The sequence below is a fragment of the Osmerus eperlanus genome, chromosome 9, assembly GCF_963692335.1.
Source record: "Osmerus eperlanus chromosome 9, fOsmEpe2.1, whole genome shotgun sequence".
Classification (NCBI taxonomy): Eukaryota; Metazoa; Chordata; class Actinopteri; order Osmeriformes; family Osmeridae; genus Osmerus; species Osmerus eperlanus.
The window spans coordinates 18,016,127-18,036,126 of NC_085026.1; the positions used below are offsets into that span (position 1 = coordinate 18,016,127).

At 50.9% G+C, this 20,000-nt stretch overlaps 3 protein-coding genes across 3 annotated transcripts in view; 2 read left to right on the forward strand and 1 right to left on the reverse strand.

The window, feature by feature from the left end:
* Positions 1–4,546, forward strand: part of plcb2 (phospholipase C, beta 2) — a 21,628-nt gene extending 17,082 nt beyond the window's left edge. Inside the window, exon 32 of the mRNA XM_062469581.1 lies at positions 3,542–4,546. Coding sequence (XP_062325565.1) covers positions 3,542–4,546 — 1,005 coding nt within the window. The remainder of the gene's footprint in view (positions 1–3,541) is intronic.
* A 1,146-nt stretch (positions 4,547–5,692) lies between these two features.
* On the forward strand, positions 5,693–7,930 carry LOC134026923 (inversin). The gene has a single exon (XM_062469981.1). It carries the CDS (start codon positions 5,825–5,827, stop codon positions 7,400–7,402), a length of 1,578 nt encoding a protein of 525 aa, XP_062325965.1. The 5' UTR covers positions 5,693–5,824; the 3' UTR covers positions 7,403–7,930.
* Positions 7,931–8,593: 663 nt separating this feature from the next.
* Positions 8,594–20,000, reverse strand: part of LOC134026908 (serine/threonine-protein kinase PAK 6) — a 14,839-nt gene continuing 3,432 nt past the window's right edge. Inside the window, exons 2-9 of the mRNA XM_062469952.1 lie at positions 17,716–17,963; positions 15,493–16,119; positions 14,168–14,704; positions 12,191–12,324; positions 10,736–10,862; positions 10,432–10,557; positions 10,218–10,352; positions 8,594–9,311 (exon numbers count right to left, since the gene is read on the reverse strand). Of these exons, the coding sequence (XP_062325936.1) occupies positions 9,144–9,311; positions 10,218–10,352; positions 10,432–10,557; positions 10,736–10,862; positions 12,191–12,324; positions 14,168–14,704; positions 15,493–16,119; positions 17,716–17,919 (2,058 nt within the window). The 5' untranslated portion in view covers positions 17,920–17,963 and the 3' untranslated portion in view covers positions 8,594–9,143. The remainder of the gene's footprint in view (positions 9,312–10,217; positions 10,353–10,431; positions 10,558–10,735; positions 10,863–12,190; positions 12,325–14,167; positions 14,705–15,492; positions 16,120–17,715; positions 17,964–20,000) is intronic.

The following is a 20,000-nucleotide window of genomic DNA, read 5'->3' on the forward strand; positions in this document are numbered from 1 at the left end:
CCCCTCCTCTCCCTGCCTCCTCCTCTCCCTGCCCTGCCCTCCTCCCCTCCTCCCTCTCCCTGCCCTCCTCCCCTCCTCCTCTCTCCTGCCCTCCCCTCCTCCCCTCTTCCTCTCCCTGTCCTCCTCTCCTTGCCCTCCTCTCCTCCTGCCCTCCCCTCCTCTCCTCCTACCCTCCTCTTGCCCTCCTGCCCTCCTCTCCCTCCCCTCCTCTCCGCCTGCCCTCCTCCTGCCCTCCTCTCCCTCCCCTCCTCTCCTCCTGCCCTCCTCCTGCCCTCCTCTCCCTCCCCTCCTCTCCTCCTGCCCTCCTCCTGCCCTCCTCTCCCTCCCCTCCTCTCCGCCTGCCCTCCTCCTGCCCTCCTCTCCCTCCCCTCCTCTCCTCCTGCCCTCCTCCTGCCCTCCTCTCCCTCCCCTCCTCTCCTCCTGCCCTCCTCTTGCCCTCCTGCCCTCCTCTCCCTCCCCTCCTCTCCTCCTGCCCTCCTCCTGCCCTCCTCTCCCTCCCCTCCTCTCCTCCTGCCCTCCTCTTGCCCTCCTGCCCTCCTGTCCCTCCCCTCCTCTCCTCCTGCCCTCCTCCTGCCCTCCTCTCCCTCCCCTCCTCTCCCTCCCCTCCTCTCCCTGAAGGCGTTGGCAGGACATCAGTCTCGGTGTGGCCAAGCGAGCCCTGCATCCTGCCAATGTGGGCGTCACACAAATACATTTGTTATCCAATTGTCAAATTTATTGAGCTGTCGCTGGCGAGCGGGGATGGAAGGCTACAAATGGGTCCTGTCGAGGAGGGAGATGAAGGGGGCACTCATCCGTGAGCTCATCCTCCACACCTGAGAGGAGGAATTTCAATCAGGGGAGACCAAGATCAGGAACGGCTTCAGATATAGGTTTTGTTCACGTGAGACTGTCAGGTGTTGACGGTTAGATGTACAGTGTGTTGGGGTCAGATGTACAGTGTGTGAGGGTCAGATGTACAGTGTGTGAGGGTCAGACGTACAGTGTGTGAGGGTCAGATGTACAGTGTGTGAGGGTCAGACGTACAGTGTGTGAGGGTCAGACGTACAGTGTGTGAGGGTCAGATGTACAGTGTGTGAGGGTCAGATGTACAGTGTGTGAGGGTCAGACGTACAGTGTGTGAGGGTCAGATGTACAGTGTGTTGGGGTTACCCTAACTCGCCCTGCTGCAGTCTGATCAGGACAGCTGGAGGAGAAGGACGTGGCTGTCATGGTGACCGAGACAGTCACGAGTGTGATCCCAACCAAGCCATTACCCTTGATGGTGTGCACGATCGCAGTGCACGATCGCAGTGAACTCAAACTCTCAGTTCCCCAGCTCCAAGTCGTGATGGTGAAGAGGGCTGAGGGGGGGGTCATGTGAGGAGGCGTCAGTACTGAGATGACTCTCCTCCCGGATGGCTAATTCCTGGTTGTCCAAAAAATTCCTGAAAGCCGACATTAGAAGTGGGTAAATCCCCGGGCTGGTGACAGCATGGTCACCACCATCTGGACCTGGTGGGCCCTGGAGAGGCGATAATTGATGGGAACAGAGTGAGTGGAGGATGGGGGAGGGGGGGGTGATTTTATCGCCGATAACATCTCTGTATGTTCTGTGACTGGCAGCTCCCAGAAAGCTGCAGACTCACTGTGCAGAGCGTCTTCTCATCCAGAGCGTGACTTGGCCATGACAGCATCTCTGAAATACAAAGCCCCTACCAACAAGCTCCTTCTCTGACAAGCTTTCTTTCAGGGCCGTATCAAGGCCGGGCCTCGGTTACCATGGTATATTCAAACTGGAAACTTTCGATTTGAGGGAGACAAAGAAAGTGGCCTAGTCTCTTATTGTTTGATGCGAGCGTGCTAACCTTGTGTGAGGCTGGATGGAGGTGTGCTCATGACAGCAGGCCAGCTGCTGCCTTGCCCAGAAGGATGGGGCGGGGGCGGGGGGTCCTGCCAGACCAGGGCTGGCGCGTCCTTGCTGCAAATCAAAGGGCATTAAAAGAATCCGAAGGAGATCGGGAAGGAAAGCAGAGACACAGGCTGGCTCCGCTGCGTACAGATAAACCAATCTGGTGTGCCCTGATGGATGTCAAGCTTAACACGCACCAAAGAGGTGGTGTTCAGGTGTTAAACAGCAGCGGAGTCCTGAGAGTTTATGCGTTGAGTGTCGACAGAGAGTGGACGGATGGTGGAGGAGCTGCCTTTGTGATGTGTGGGAAACTTGTGTGAGTTAAAAAGTGGGAAAACATCCCAGGAGACTTCCTGAGTATAGAAGTGCTGGGACTTCCTGAGTATAGAAGTGCTGGGACTTCCTGAGTATAGAAGTGCTGGGACTTCCTGAGTATAGAAGTGCTGGGACTTCCTGAGTATAGAAGTGCTGGGACTTCCTGAGTATAGAAGTGCTGGGTGAGGGAGGCAGGGTTAGGGCACCCTTCACCAGGGTCCGACTGGCCTTCGGGAGGGTCAGGAGATTTCCCGAAACGGCCGGTCAAACGTCCGTGGCATAATGCAAAAAATATATATAATGATAATACACGGTTGTGGGCCGGTCTGCGTTTCAAAGTCCTGGGCCGTTTTTCAGTCCCAGTCCAGACCTGCCCTTCACTGTGACCTGCCTGGCTGGAGAGTTCTGAGTCAGGGGCAGAGTGTCGGGGGAATGATGCGATAATAACATCAAAGCTGGCACATCCTGTTTTCCTCTGAGTGTTGTCCAAGTAGGCTATGGCAGAGCTCTCTCAGGTGTGTTCTGAGAAAAGATGATGCACTTTAGACTGCTTTGGGACCGTGGTGACGAGTTCAGGGTGATTGAGGACAACATACGGGTTGGAGTGAATAAGGTCCTGAACTGAATTACTGTTCTAGACCTCATCCAAAACCACCCAAGATGTATAAGCCAGGAGGAGGTTTGACCTTGGGAATTTTGTGGGGATTATCTGTTTCCATCAGCTAGTCAGGGGGTCTTGTTGATTCAGTATATTTGGGAGTGTATTCTCCCCAGTGTCTAATCAAGCCATGTAGAACTGGTGGTAACACATCAACTTTACACAAGCCTTAATTTCTAATCAGCCATTCAGAGGGCTGTTGCCGGGCGGGAGAGCAAGCAGGGAATGGGAGATTGGGTATTTATGGTAGCATCTCTGCTTTCTAGCATACATCTGCTCAATTAGCCCGCCTCGTGGGCCCCTCGCATTCAGACTGCATTTTTTTCAGCGTCATTCATTTTCATTCAGTTCTGTTCTGTTTCAAGCCACGAGGAGAAGGTAGCATCTATTAATGACACATGCGATATGGATTAGTGTTTTGTCGCTCATCTGAATGCAATCAAAGGCACTGTCTTAAAGAATGGATGCATTTTTACCTCAGACTCCAGGTGATAAAAAGCCTCTAGAGTCAGTGCACAGTTTGTACAAACCCCCAAAAAAGAAGAAAAATCAACCACAGAGCGCACAAATTAGGACTGAAATTGTATTCCAGAGCTATTTCTGTAAACTGAACGCAAATCTTAAAATAGTCACTTTTGTGCCCAAAAACCCCAGCAAGAAAACATCACCAAACACAGAAGATCAAGAAGAGCCAACACAATCACTCAAGCTCTCCTACCAGCCTGCACGCTCTCTTACCAGCCTGCACGCTCTCCTACCAGCCTGCACGCTCTCCTACCAGCCTGCACACTCTCCTACCAGCCTGCAAGCTCTCCTACCAGCCTGCACGCTCTCCTACCAGCCTGCACGCTCTCCTACCAGCCTGCACACTCTCCTACCAGCCTGCACACTCTCCTACCAGCCTGCAAGCTCTCCTACCAGCCTGCACGCTCTCCTACCAGCCTGCACGCTCTCCTACCAGCCTGCACGCTCTCCTACCAGCCTGCAAGCTCTCCTACCAGCCTGCACACTCTCCTACCAGCCTGCAAGCTCTCCTACCAGTCTGCACGCTCTCCTACCAGCCTGCACGCTCTCCTACCAGCCTGCACACTCTCCTACCAGCCTGCAAGCTCTCCTACCAGCCTGCAAGCTCTCCTACCAGCCTGCACGCTCTCCTACCAGCCTGCAAGCTCTCCTACCAGCCTGCACTCTCCTACCAGCCTGCACGCTCTCCTACCAGCCTGCACGCTCTCCTACAAGCCTGCAAGCTCTCCTACCAGCCTGCACACTCTCCTACCAGCCTGCAAGCTCTCCTACCAGCCTGCAAGCTCTCCTACCAGCCTGCAAGCTCTCCCACCAGCCTGCACGCTCTCCTACCAGCCTGCAAGCTCTCCCACCAGCCTGCACGCTCTCCTACCAGCCTGCAAGCTCTCCTACCTGCCTGCACGCTCTCCTACCAGCCTGCAAGCTCTCCTACCTGCCTGCACGCTCTCCTACCAGCCTGCACGCTCTCCTACCTGCCTGCAAGCTCTCCTACCAGCCTACCAGCTCTCTTAACAGCCTGCTCGGGTCTATTTCTGGAGGAGCCATTCTCTGAAAAAGCCGACAAAGGCTCTGAGCACTCCACTGGAATACCAGATAAGAGGGGTTTGGTGGAGAGCACAGGATTTTATCGAGCTGTGAGCAACAATGTCTCGGTTTGAGCTTCCTGGGCACCTTGTGCTGAAGTGAGGACGTTTACCTTCTCATCACCGAGTCATTACATTACTATCACTGCATTCTGATGACTGGTGGTCGTAGATCTCTCGTGATTCCATTAATATGCATTGGTACGGAAATTGATTTGACTTAATTCCGCCCGCTGGGATGAGTTAATAAGTATTGAAATCAGCTGAATCCCATTGACCTGATTAAGATGTCATTGCCACTAGAAGGTGCAGGGGGTTGAGCTGGCGTCATCCAGAGTCTCATTGGTATTGAGAGCATGGCACCGTAACACAGTGTTCATACTAGGAGAGTTGAGACACTCACAGTCAAAGGAACATTACTTGTTTCAGAGGAAACCCCATCCTTGACAAATGAAACCACTTTCAGCAAACATACCAAACCGGAACTTCATTTGAATGCTTTTTGAATTTTTCCTAAGTTTAAGATTGCCTTTGAGGATTTCTATTGACGGTCAGACGGCCAGAGAAAGGGGATATTCTGTATTCATCAAATTAGGAGATTACATTTTGAATAATTTCCTTGACTAAAGTAATTGTTTGAAGTTTAGCAGAGACAGCACATGAGAGTCTCACACCATGCATCCAAATCTCCACATTAAGCCTCCGAAGAGAAGTCATATCTCTGAGTTCATCAACTAAATTTACATTTATATTTAGTCATTTAGCAGACGCTCTTATCCAGAGCGACTTACAGTAAGTACAGGGACATTCCCCCGAGGCAAGTAGGGTGAAGTGCCTTGCCCAAGGACACAACGTCATTTGGCACAGCCGGGAATCGAACTGGTAACCTTCAGATAACTAGCCCGATTCCCTAACCCAAATTTTTGTCTGAATGTGCGCACCTTCTGAGAGGCTTGTAAAAGTTTATTTGAATGGACTTCTAGATTAAAAGTGAATGGCTTAAGCGGTTCTTTGTAGTGACTTTCACCTGGCACACATGTTTTTCTCCTCGAGTAATTATTCAGTTCAAACGGCATATATTTCTTCTAGGTGGAGGACGCGGCTTCTGTAGCTATCCTGCCTCTGCAGTTCCTCAGATGGCTGTTTCCTTGGTAACGTGGGGAGGGCATTTGGAGGGAGAGGTATAAAAACACCGGCTGCTCGCGCCGAGAGTCACTCCGAGGTAAATACACTCGCTATCAACACAGAGCGGCCCGGAGAAACTGCTTCACTTTTTCTTACCATCCCGCTCTTTCTATTTCTCTCTTTTCTGTCTCTCCCTCAACACACGCACCCTCTCAAACTCGTTTCAGAATGATGCGACCCAAGGATCTGCGGCAGGGCTCGGGCACCAAGACCTTCCTGGACGCCATGCACGAAGGCAAGGTCCATTTGGCGCGCTTCATCCTCGACGCACTGGACGGCCGCATCATCAACTCCAAGACGCAGAACAACCGTACTCCTCTCATGTTCGCCGTGTGCCTGCCGGAGCCCGGTGCCAGGGCGAAGTTCACCCGCCTGCTGCTGGAGAAAGGCGCCGACGTCAACTGTCAGGACGAGAACGGACGCACCGCCCTGAGTCTGGCCTGCGAACTCGGCCACCTGGACGTGGTCAAACTGCTGGTGCAGTTCAACGCTGACCCCGACGTGTCGGATGCCTGGGGGAACAGCGCCCTGGTGTACGCCTCCTACGCAGGCCACAGCCAGGTGTTGGAGTTCCTGGTCAAGGCCTTCAAGAGACTGGGCCTCCGGCTGGACCGAACCAACAACGCGGGCCACTCGGCCATCCAAGTGGCTAACTTCTTCGGCCACAATCACTGCGTCCAGGCGCTGAACGGCCCTGGGAGGAGGTGCGTGGGGTCAGAAGTAACCGTTGGCGAGGCGGGAGAGGAAAGACGGCAGCCCAACAAGCTGTCCCGGCAGGTTCTCGAGAGGTTCTCCAAGCCGCTCCACAGCGAAGAGCAGCTTCCAGGAGTGTTTCAGAGACAGCTGAAGGTCGGGGACAGCAACGGACTGTGGAACCGCTTCAGGTGTCATGATCAGTCCAGCGAGAACAACAGCTGTCACCAGAGTGTCCCTCCTCACCACCTACAGAGAGCCCAGGCGGAGGATGACAGAGACGTTATATTCACAGCCAAGCAGCTACAGAACGGCAAGCTTAGGGACCTGAGAGGGGTTAAGACGCTGAACCACCTGCCTGACCCATGTCAGAAAGATTCCACTCAGGATAGAGGACTGAAACAGCAGGCGCAAGAGAGTTTCCCCCTCTGGGGCAAAGCTAAATCATTTAACCTGGACCTCTTAAGCAGCAGGAAACAGTCGTACCAAGGGGATATGGGCGACATGAGGCTATCGGCCAGTAAGTTCAAGAGAGGCTCGCTGCAGGACGAGAGATTCTTGATCGCCAAGATTGAATGTCGAGAGAAAACAGGTGCAGTCACAAGTAATGCTGACAGAACTGTCACGGCAAGAGGCCTTTTAAACGGCAAAAGTAAATCTCAGAGAGCTGCGCCCGAGGAAAACGCGAGGTCACAGAAAGATGAAAATAATGACATGTCAAGCAGGAGAGCGTCTCAGAAAAGGGACAGCCTTCCAAGCGGGAGGAAGCTTCTCTTCAACAGAGGAGAGATGGAGCCGGACAAGATCCCCATCCGTCCTCCAGGATTCACCGGGCTCGGGACTAGGCTGCTACGACGCTTCACCGCCCCCGAGTTCATGAGAATGGTTATAGACTGTTCCTCCGGTTCCGCGCATGGAAGAGCGAGAATGTCCAGGTCCGAAACGTTCCCTTTCTCACACGCGCATCAGAAAGTTAACAGCCAGCCCAGCGTCGACAGCATCAGCGGAGTCAAGTGTGAATTCGAAAGCAGCTCACGAGTCACTCTTGATTAAAATACTAGGCTATAGAAATGTATGGCAGTCGATTTATTATAGCACTTAAAATTACACACATATAAAATGTGTGGTCATATATTACTATTTCATTCACTTGTAAAGAAATACAATAATATAACGTTTAAGAGTTCGAGCGCTCTGTAATTTCAATAATCTCCTTCTGTTACTGCTCAGACGGTTGGTCTGTCGCTTTTGTATATAATGTATATAATTGCACTCTGAAGAGCTATTGATAAACAATTATTTACAAACTGTTCATATTAAATATAATTTATATTGTACTGAAGATGCAGTTTCTATGCTTGCTCTACACGTCGCTGTATCTGCAACTGTGTGATTTGCAAATATAGTGTCTATTAAATATATATTAAATATATCCCCAACATCTTGTATTTGTTTCAAAGACCAGTAGAGAGAGACAGAGAGATAACATTAAATAGAGCAGTACTATTGGATTTAATATGCATTATTTATTGATTTATACAAAATTAAAATAATGTTTATTTCTCTATTTTCATGACTTACTTAGGCTACTTTGAAATACAAATACATGAAATATGTTGTATCCATGTCCGAATATAAAGTCTGTGTGCAATGTGTTCTCAGCAGGTGATCGTTCTGTAGCAGCACATGCCAAGCCTGTGCTTTGTCTACACGGACCGAATACACACACACACACGCACACACACACACACACACACGCCACAGTAGCAACTCACACACCCTGTCGTTTAAAAATTCAGTCACAATCCAATAAGAAGGATACTGGAGATCGACGACATCATCATCTCAGGACTAAACACACACTTTCCAAATCAAGTCAAATAAACGTTTAAATTAATCTCAATAACTTACATCAATGGTTTCTGAAAGTAAACCTGTCCTAACGTTCAGGATATCTGTATTTACATTGTTGATTTAATCAGCTACGTTTTAAAGATCAATCATTCTAAAATGATTTTTTTTATTTTTTTTGCCACACAGTTCACAAACGATTCACAACATCTTTTTGGGAAAAGCAGGGAATTTTTCATTTAAATGAAAGCATATCAAAAAGAAAGTGAAGATTCGTCTGGATGAATGGAAACAGCAGACTCCACACACACACACATTATGGTGATGAAGGTGGCTGGTCTCATGGTGAGGAAACACTTCAAGCATTCAGACCAGGCCAGGTGTGCCTGTGTGCCAGTGTTGTGGCCATGCAAACAGCTCCATCCACACACAGGTGTTCACCCCTGTATGGCTGGAGAGGTAACATGTATGTAACAGGTCATGAGCTATAGCTTGAGTTAGGAATAAAACTGAATGCGCGACTAGTATCCAAACACTGTCTTGTTCCGTTGCAATGGATGAGAATGCAGTTCAGTGTCATCCTCGATGTCAAGCCAGTAACACAGCGATGTGAGATGGCTGTTGTGTCAGCAGGAATCCTGCAGGCTGTCACTCCCAAGCAGAGTCCCAGACGGCGTGGAAATTAGTTACTGCTCACATGCTGCCTTCAACACAACCTCTACTCACGGCTAAAGTGCTTCTCTTAAAGTCAGGCCCAGTCCCGGCCTACCAAACTCACTGGCCCGTTGTGAGCCCTAACAGCACCAGGCGGGGTCTGCGTTCCATTCCTGCTCTCCCATTGGTCTGGAGGGGTGCTGGGAAGAGGGGGGAGGGGGGGGTCAGGGCCGGTCTGGGCCCAGGAGCAAGGTTGGTGTGGCTGGGGAGGGTCTCTGGGCTCCAGGCGTCAGCAGCGGGACATGCGCTTGCGGTACTGCTCCACCAGGGGGACCAGGCACTGGGGTGAGCTGCTCTGCAGCAGGAAGGGGTGCTCCAGCAGGTCTGTGGCGCTGGCTCGCTGCCCTGGGTCCCGGGTCAACATGCGGTCCAGGAAGTCCTTCAGCACTGGGGAGACCTGCAGAGGGAGGCCAGGTTGCTTAGTTGTGTGTATGGATGTTTGTGCGCATGTGATGACTGTGTTCTAGGGGTGGGAATCTTTTGGTACCTCACGATTCGATTTTTGGGTTCACAAATTGAAAAACAACATTTGTGAATTGATGTGAATCGCTAGAAGACTGAATCGCAATTCAAATGTGAATAGATTTCCCCCCCACCCCGACTGTGTTTTCACCTGCCTCCCTGACACACAGAGCAGATGACCATAGACTTTTCACACACAACTTTTTCTTAAATGTTTTTCTTGCAACTTTTTTGGGGTTGAAACCTTTTCAAAATATATATTTTTTAAACCTTTTGAAACATTTTCTTTCTGTAACTTTTTTATTTTTATATTACAAAAATATTTTGGGAAACCTTTTTCGCACCTACATGTCTACAGGAAAAAGTTTTTTAAAAATTATTTTTTTTATACTTTTCTTTTTGTTGACTTTTAAAGAAAATATTTTTGATCATGCCACCAAATACAGATTACAATTAGAGTAATGAGCATGGCTTGAAAATGTAAGTAGAAGTACAGATATTTGTGTAAAAAATGTAATAAGTGAAAGTAAAGTAGGCCTACTGAAACCAGAAAAATCTCTGCTATCTGTGCATGTTTATGAGTGTGTGCATGTCTGTGTGTATGTGCCTGTGTGTGTGTCAGGGGAGTCAGGTGGCTTAGCGGTTAGGGAATCGGGCTATTAATCAGAAGGTTGCTGGTTCAATTCCCAGGCCGTGAAAAATTATGTTGTGACCTTGGGTAAGGCACTTCACCCTACTTGCCTCGGGGGAATGTCCCTGTACTTACTATAAGTCTCCCTGGATAAGAGCGTCTGCTAAATGACTAAAATGTAAGTGTAATGTGTACCTGTGACGTTCTCACCTGGCTGGCGTGTCTGACGGAGGGGGCAGGCTCATCCCTCAGGCGCCTCATGGCTGCAACAGGAGTCTCACTGAAGTAGGGCGGCTCCCCGTCCACCATCTCCACCACCATGATGCCCAGCGACCACACGTCCACCTGACCCACACACATCCTCTTCAGCATGTACCGACCCTCACATCATGGCTTGTATGGATGTAAATCTGCAGTCACTCACCTCGGTGCCATATGGGGACTTGGAGATGACCTCGGGGGCCATCCAGTAGGGCGTCCCCACCAGGGACTTCCTCCTGGGGATATCTTTGCTGACTTGGGCACAGAACCCAAAGTCTGACAGCTTGATCTGTAGGGACAGCGACGGAACCTCATCAGTCAACAATTAAATAGAGATGGACTGTAAGAGGGAGTGTACTGTGTGTGTGTGTGTGGGGGGGGGGGTGAGTTTGTGTCTGAGCGTGTGTGTACGTGTGTATGTGTACGAGTGTGTGTGTGTGTGTGTGTGTGTGAGAGGGGGGGGTTACCCTGCCGTCCAGTGTGAGCAGGATGGAGTCACTTTTGATGTCTCTGTGGATGACCCCCTGGGAGTGGAGGTAGGCCAGGGCCTGCAGCACTGCCTCACTCACCGTGGCTATCTGCTCCTCGCTCAGCCTGGACACACACACACGTGATAACACACACACAGTCAGTATGACTGTTACCCAGGAGAGCCCTGTTCTCTTTCACAACCTTGTGTGCATCATAAAAACACAAGCCTCAGGGATACTGAAACACCAAAGTGTTGAGTAACAGAGATTTCTTGGAAAATACATCAGCTTCTTAACAACAAATGGCGTGCCAAGTACTTTTGTATCTCGTCTTTAAACCTTCATTTTGGGGACAGATTAGAATTTGAAGGAAGAAAGAAAGCAGTTTTAGCAGTTCAATCAATTCCGTTTTTAATGTTGAGCGTTGACAAGCCCTGACTGGGAGGGCAGATCTAGAGTGAACATGAAGACCAGTCCAGAATAACTACAGCCGCTGACTTTAGAGTTAATGTGGTGATTCAGCCAGTTTTTTGTCAACAATTGAATATACATGGACAGCTAGAGATAATTCACCCTGACAACTTCTGCTCTGTGCGGATGAGCGGGCAACTTTCTTGTTTTTGATTATGCACGACTCAATATATTGAACTTTGCTGTTGCATTGAGAAATCTCATTTTTGGCCTATATTTGTCTCTCCACATGTCATTTAAACATGCACAAATCTAATTATGTTATTGAATTATGGATTTTCCTGGAGGAGGAGGCATGTTGTGCTCTAGTAAGAGAGACAAAGAGAGAGAGACACACACACACACAGAGAGAGAGACACCCACACACACAGAAAGAAGGAGAGAGAGACACACACACACACAAAGAGAGAGGCGGCTGAATAGATTTCTCTGTGCTGCATAGCGTTACCTAGTTGGCCATGATGCTAGTGAGTGTCACACCACCCCCTTGTGGTCAATAAAGTACTAAAAGATAATCTCATAACCAGACAAAACACAGCTGAACAGCTCTGTCACAGTGTAGCTCTCGTTATTTCATATTCATAGACTTACCATGTAGTGGTAAACAGATGTCAGTGGAAACAGCAGTCAGTGTGAATATAGCTGAGGTTACTGTTACCTGGTCTACCTGTTACCTGGTCTTCCTGTTACCTGGTCTACCTGTTACCTGGTCTCCCTGTTACCTGGTCTACCTGTTACCTTGTGTACCTGGTCTCCCTGTTACCTGGTCTATCTGTTACCTGGTGTACCTGGTCTCCCTGTTACCTGGTCTACCTGGTCTCCCTGTAACCTGGTCTACCTGTTACCTGGTCTACCTGGTCTCCCTGTTACCTGGTCTCCCTGTTACCTGGTCTACCTGGTCTCCCTGTTACCTGGTCTACCTGGTCTCCCTGGTCTAGCTGTAACCTGTTCTACCTGTTACCTGGTCTTCCTGAGACTTACCTCGTCTCAGACACGATGTTAGTGAGCGCTCCACCCTGCAGGTACTCCATGATGACCCACAGCTCCTCCTCCACCAGCGCAGACTTGAACATCTCCACCACACACCTGTGCTGGTAGTCCCTCATGATGACCACCTGGTCGGGACAGCAACCATGGAGAACACAGGCACACACAGGCTAAATATGACCTTCAAAAGGATACTTCCAAAGTATGAATACAAACATACTTACATATATTACAGATGGTGATAAATATGTGAATTTACTAAAACTGTACACTTCCAATTTTGTAGAAAGTTGAAAAAATGTATTAAGCTCTCTTTAAATTTAGAATTTCATTTAGATTTCAGAATACCAGGTTTTCCTCTTGGGCATCATGCAGTTGTGTAAGTACACGACACATACAGTTAGGTCCATAAATATTTGGACATTGACACAATTTTCATCATTTTGGCTCTGTATACCACCACAATGGATTTGAAATGAAACAATCAAGATGTGCTTTAAGTGCAGACTTTCAGCTTTAATTTCAGGGTATTTACATCCAAATCAGGTGAACGGTGTAGGAATTACAATACATTTTATATGTGCCCCCCCCCCCCTTTTTAAGGGACCAAAAGTAATTGGACAATTGGCTGCTCAGCTGTTCCATGGCCAGGTGTATGTCATTCCCTCATGGGAGTTCGTTATTTCATTGACAAGGAGCAGATAAAAGGTCTAGAGTTCATTTCAAGTATGGTATTTGTGTTTGGAATCTGTTGCTGTCAACTCTCAATATGAAGTCCAAAGAGCTGTCACCATCAGTGAAGCAAGCCATCGTTAGGCTGAAAAATCAAAACAAACCTATCAGAGAGATAGCAAAAACATTAGGTGTGGCCAAATCAACTGTTTGGTACATTCTTAAAAAGAAAGAACGCACTGGTGAGCTCAGCAACACCAAAAGACCCGGAAGACCACGGAAAACAACTGTGGTGGATGACAGAAGAATTCTTTCCCTGGTGAAGAAAAACCCCTTCACAACAGTTGGCCAGATCAAGAACACTCTCCAGGAGGTAGGCGTATCTGTGTCAAAGTCAAAAATTAAGAGAAGACTTCACCAGAGTAAATACAGAGGGTCCACCACAAGATGTAAACCATTGGTGAGTCTCAAAAACAGGAAGACCAGATTAGAGTTTGCCAAAAAACATCTAAAAGACCCTGTACAGTTCTGGAACAACATCCTATGGACAGATGAGACCAAGATCAACTTGTACCAGAATGATAGGACGGCGCTTCACAGTGCAGATGGACAATGACCCGAAGCATACTGCGAAAGCAACCAAAGAGTTTTTTAAGGCAAAGAAGTGGAATGTTCTGCAATGGCCAAGTCAATCACCTGACCTAAATCCAATTGAGCATGCATTTCACTTGCTAAAGACAAAACTGAAGGGAAAATGCCCCAAGAACAAGCAGGAACTGAAGACAGTTGCAGTAGAGGCCTGGCAGAGCATCACCAGGGACGAAACCCAGCGTCTGGTGATGTCTATGGGTTCCAGACTTCAGGCTGTCATTGACTGCAAAGGATTTGCAACCAAGTATTAAAAGTGACAATTAGATTTATGATTATGTTAGTTTGTCCAATAATTTTTGGTCCCTTAAAAAGGGGGGGGCACATATAAAATGTGTTGTAATTCCTACACCGTTCACCTGATTTGGATGTAAATACCCTGAAATTAAAGCTGAAAGTCTGCACTTAAAGCACACCTTGATTGTTTCATTTCAAATCCATTGTGGTGGTATACAGAGCCAAAATGATGAAAATTGTGTCAATGTCCAAATATTTATGGACCTAACTGTACGCCAACCGTCCTGCAGCAGGTGTTGCAGCGCTGCAGCAGGTGTTAGTGTTGCAGGCCTGCAGCAGGTGTTGCAGGCCTGCAGCAGGTGTTGGTGTTGCAGGCCTGCAGCAGGTGTTGCAGCGCTGAAGGTTCATCTCTACCTCGTTAAACAGCAGCTCTCTCCTCTGCTGTCTCCGCAGGTCCATCATCTTCACGGCCACCTGCCGGCCACTGTGCTTCTCCCTGGCGATGCAGACCACCCCCGTGGAGCCCTCCCCGATCTTCACAAAGTTCTCCAGGTACGACCGCGGGTCTCCCTTATCCACCACCATCTGCAGGGCAGCCTTGAACTGCTCGTGAGTCACTTTGGGGGGGTCTGGGGGGGGCCTGGGGCAGGGGTGGTGGGGGGGTCTGAAGGCCGGGGAGCAGGTTCCCGGGGGGCTGGTGGCCAGGGAGCCCGTTGGGGAGGGTCGAGGCTGGGAGGGGCTGTCCTGTCTGGGGTGAGGGGGGTTGGGGCAGGCTGAGTGTCGGTGGTAAGGCTCAGGACCTCCAGGCCTCAGCTGGCCCATGTTGGGGGACAGGCCCAGGGTGTAACTGGCGGAGGAGCGGACCGGCCTGTGGGCTCTGATGCTGCTCACTAGTGGGCTGCTGGTGCCGCTAGCGAGTAGGCTGGAGTGATGCCTGACAGCAGACTCTGCCTGCAGGATAGCAGAGAGGAGGAGGAGGAGGGGAGAGAGGAAGAGGGGAGAGAAGAGAGAGGAGGAGGGGAGAGAGGAGGGGAGAGATGGGGATGTAGGGATGAGCGATAGAGAAGGAGGAGGGGAGAGAGGAGGAGGAGGGAGTGGTGGAGAGATTGAGAAGGAGGAGAGAGAGGATGAGGAGAGTTGGGTTGAGAGGAGGGGAGAGATGGGGATGTAGGGATGAGCGATAGAGAAGGAGGAGGGGAGAGACAGAGGAGGAGGGGAGAGAGGGTTGGCCGTTGTCCCTGGGTCCCCGTCCTGCTTTCTAACTGAATGTAAATGAGGTCCTTCCCTCTATCTGCTTCATCTGGGACTAGTGTGTTCAGACCAGCCCACAGGTACCCTAACATCCTCTCCAGATCCTGCCAAGTACAGCCTCTCTCAACATTTACAAGAACAGAGAATCCATAAACTCACAAAGCATATTTTATCACCACGGAAAAAAACCTCCAACAGCTTTAATTGGGCACTTGTCTGTATAGAATAGGAATGAAGGGTTCTACTGAGACATGCCGTGAGGAGACAACCCTATATAACTTTGAACACAAGACTGACCATTTTGAACATTGTTATGTAGAACCACTCTAGCTTGCATATCCTATTATGCAGAGAGCTTTCATGATGTAGCCCGTCACACGTGACGCCCAGTTCGCAGTCGGCTGATATCCCTATCATTGTTCACTGATTTGTGTGTCAGTGTTCTGAGGACTGCATGAGCAGGGTTGTGTGTCGTGTGGCCGACCTACCTTGAGGTCGTATGAGGAGTAAGGCCCCCCAGGGCTGTGGGGGTGGATGTACAGAGGTATGTTGGTGCGGTACTCTGCAGGGGGAGCTCCAGGGGCTCCAGGGGCCTGGTGGACAGCCATGGCCGGGCTGTAGAAGCAGGCTACGGGCCGCTGGTTGGGAGGGATGGCCCTGCTCAGAGGAAACTCCCTCCTCATCATCAGTCTGTCGGTGGGGCTACCCACCTGTCCTCCCCCGTAGGCCAGCAGGGGCAGGGGGGGGGGCGGGGGCCCGTCCAGAGAGCTCACGCTCACCTCGTAGGTGGACCTGGCCCGGGGGAGGACCCCGTTGGGCTGGAGGGAGACGCTCGTCTTCGTGTCCGAGTACGGAGGCGCGCCCTCGCGGAGGTCGTTCCGGGCCCCGTCCCTCCACTCCCTCTGGGCCAGGTGATCCTCCAGACCCAGGTCCTCGTACTGGTACACGTCCCCCTCGCAGACCTCCCCCAGCCGGCCCAGAGACTGAGCCCTCCTCCTGGACGAGGGGCTGCTCTTCCTCAGGGAGTTGGAGCTGGTGACCGACAGCCGGCTCATGTCGTTGATCATGGCGGCGATGTAGTCCCCGTGTCCGATCATGCTTCCCCGCACGATGGTCTGTAAGACACGCCGCATGCTCACCAGACGACCACACCACGAGACGCTTACAGGCGGGCTGACACACAGAATAATGGGCGTGACGTAATCGGAGCTGTGAGGCAAGTTAATTTTAGACACGAGTCTGGAAAGAACAGTTTTGTCATCCTTCAAAGACGTAGACTTGAATCATCTCCCTGATGGCTTTTTACTGACAATAGTCTCAAAGATAAAACCCCATAAAGTACGTAGTGCAACAAAATCTAGGAGTAAAAGAATACTTGCTGCATGGATGACTATCTGGGCCACAACTTTGAATCATGTAAACTTTGTAATCATGAGCTGTTTCAAAAATGTCAGCACACATCCAAATGCCCCTGGGCAGAAGACAGGGTACAGACACTCTGATGGAGAGTTGATGTAAACGTGATGAGCTTGCGGAGAAGACTTTCGTGTTTAGCCTATGAATTAAAGACAGCCTATCAGGACCAGGTCACGCTTACGTTACCGTGAACATTGTGTCCCGTTTCCCTGCTATTGTACCCCAAAACCCATATGGCAAGGCACATGTAGATACAAAATCATAGATGTTGTGAAGATGTTGTGTTGGGTCAAATGTCATAAAGATCGCCGTTTGGCGATCCCTTTACTAGCCTATCAATGAAGCGATTCACCGTACTGTTTTGTGTTTTGCACTGACATGAGACGTGAAGCGCTAGTACTAAACAACTTAACCTTTCCTTCATCGCTACATGCTGTATCATTTACAGTACGGTGCACACGCTTGCTTACCAGGGATCTAATCTTGATTATCCCATTAGAAAGCGTGCCTCGGCCTTAGAAGCTGACAAAGAGCTTTTCTAAAATGCAGAGCTCAGACATATCCACTGTGCTAACAGATATGTTTGCACGTGTTTTTTCCAAAGGGCCATAAGTGAGTTCGGTGGGGCGTGGAAATCCTCAGATTCACAGGCTTTATCGTTGCCTGGCATTTCCACTGCTGTACCCGCACTTTTTCCCCCCGGTCTGACATCTGTGGGAAAGGCACCATGGATCGTTATTAATTGCCTGCATGGAGTAATAAATCTTTCGGTCCTCCAAGGATTCACGACGTACAGTCGGTGTACACAGCAGGGTCATTAGCCCAGCCCCGTGATAGATAAGAAGGCAATCTGACAGAGAGGAGTCTGTGAAGAAGACCTCCAGAACCACCAGGACTCTGGACTACTGAGAGACGGAGATATCCCTTCCTTACGCGAGAAGTTTTTCTCCATAACTAATAGCCTTCGCTACTTTCAGATCACCCTGTTCTATCTATTCAAGTGAAAGACATTTCGGTACTGTGTTTGTTGGCTTAGTGTTCAGACAATGCCTACGTCTTTTAAATGGACAGTCTTGCGCTAACGACTACCAGTAACCTTGGCCGGAGGGGCGTATTTCATGATAATAACTTTTTGAATCTGTCCCCCCCCCCCACACACACACGTTTTATTACGAAAATTATAGGCTATTTAACGGCCAAGCTGTCCCGCCCACATTTGAAAACGAACCCAGGCCCTGCTAGGCCGTACTATTAGTGTCTGTAGATCTCGCTAGATCACATCTAGGTTCTAATACCTTCTTGGGTCTGAGTTCCACGTCTGTGATCCTGGACGGGTCCACCATGGGTTTGGGCCGCCGCAGGTTCTCGATCAGACTCTGCCATTGCGTTGGCAGGCCCACGAAGCAGCCGCGCTTGGCGTCGAACGAGGTGTGCACCCGGTGCTCGAAGTTCCTCGGGGCCGAGATCTCGGGCCTCTTCTTTTTCTTCTTGCGAAACATCCTCAGTCCCGCGAGAGCGACGGCTCGACCAGTTTACGTCGGCCCTGGAAAAAATCACATCTTTCACCACATGAAAGACCATGGGAAGGATTTATAAACTGTTCATCTGAAAGCTCTCTCTCTCTCTCTCTCTCTCTCTCTCTCTCTCTCTCTCTCTTCTCTCTCACGCTCACTTTCACTCTCTCTCTCTCTCTCTCTCTCTCTCTCTCACTTTCACTCTCTCTCTCTCTCTCTCTCTCTCTCTCTCTCTCTCTCTCTCTCTCTCTCTCTCTCTCTCTCATCTCTCTCTCTCTCTCTCTCTCATCTCTCTCTCTCTCTCTCTCTCTCTCTCCCTCTCTCTCTGTAAACATGTGAACATGCTTCAGAGTGGCAGCAAGCTGTCCGTCACTTGTCTATACGTCTTCCAGCCTTGCTCAGGCAGGGAGAGAGCGCATGGGTTTGTTAGCACGTGTGTAATGAAGGATCTCTGGGCAATTAGGGCCCATTCATTCTCCGTGGCCTTTCACTGCCGAGCACACAGCCAGCCTGTCTCAGGCCACAGGCTCCGAGCGTTAGAGGAGGGCAGAGACACAGAAGCCAGGTCACCATAACCTCTTCCCCATGCTAATGAAGGAGCAAGACAGTCCGGCTTTCACTTCCAAGGACGGGCTGATAGCTTGAAAGGATGCAGAGCTAACTGTTTGACCTGACATAACTGACTGCAGAATGTTCCGGGTTAGCTGGAAGGCAACGTCCCTCTTGTCTATTTTTAAATCGTCTTTGTCGCTGCGACTATAATCAAGCAGCACATTTTCTAAGGAACCTAAAAACCTGCAGAAACTGCTTTTGTTTTGAATAAACCTGTTATTCGACCACCAGGCACCCGGAGTCTATCCGATGTGGAGCACTCCAGCCCTCGTGCAGAGGACAAGCAAGGGCCCTGGGGAGCTCAGATACCATCTCCCATCATGCACTGGGAAACAGTGAGGAAATGACTTCTGGTGTTCTCCTCAGCCAGATGGGCAGGCGACCAATCAGACAGCTGAGCTGTCTTCCTGGCTGTGACAGTCTGCTGTCCTCCCTACCACCAGAGGGTTGGAGGAAGAGGAAGGAGCTGAGGAGGAGGGGGGGTGAGGAGGGAGGCGGAGGGGGCAGGAGGGGGCTGAGGAGGAGGGGGGTGAGGAGGGAGGCGGAGGGGGGGGGGAGGGGGGAGGAGGGGGCTGAGGAGGAGGGGGTGAGGAGGGAGGCGGAGGGGGGAGGGGGGGAGGAGGGGGCTGAGGAGGAGGGGGGGGTGAGGAGGGAGGCGGAGGGGGCAGGAGGGGGCTGAGGAGGAGGGGGCTGAGGAGGGAGGCGGAGGGGGGGAGGGGGAGGAGGGGGCTGAGGAGGAGGGGGGTGAGGAGGGAGGCGGAGGGGGCAGGAGGGGGCTGAGGAGGAGGGGGGTGAGGAGGGAGGCGAGGGGGGGAGGGGGGAGGAGGGGGCTGAGGAGGAGGGGGGTGAGGAGGGAGGCGGAGGGGGGAGGGGGGAGGAGGGGGGGCTGAGGAGGAGGGGGGGTGAGGAGGGAGGCGGAGGGGGGGAGGGGGGAGGAGGGGGCTGAGGAGGAGGGAGTGAGGAGGGAGGCGGAGGGGGGAGGGGGGGGAGGAGGGGGCTGAGGAGGGGAGGGGGGTGAGGAGGGGGCGGAGGGGGGGAGGGGGGGAGGAGGGGGCTGAGGAGGAGGGGGGTGAGGAGGGAGGCGGAGGGGGGAGGGGGGAGGAGGGGAGCAAGTGGGGGGGATCAAACTTACTTTCCCCCTCCCCCCCCCTTCCAAGGATAATTCAATCACAAGGCTAATATGCTAAGTGTCTCATGAGCTGTATCCCCTGTGCTCTCTCTGTGAACATGACGTGGTGCTGCGAAGGACTCTCATTTGATCTGACAGAGACACTCTGGCATGTCGCTCGCTGGAGGTGGAGAGAGAGGGATGGAGAGAGGGATGGAGATAGGGATGGAGAGAGAGAGAGGGATGGAGAGAGGGATGGAGAGAGAGGGAGGGATGAGAGAGAGAGAGAGAGAGAGAGAGAGGAGAGAGAGAGAGAGAGAGAGAGAGAGAGGAGAGAGAGAGAGAG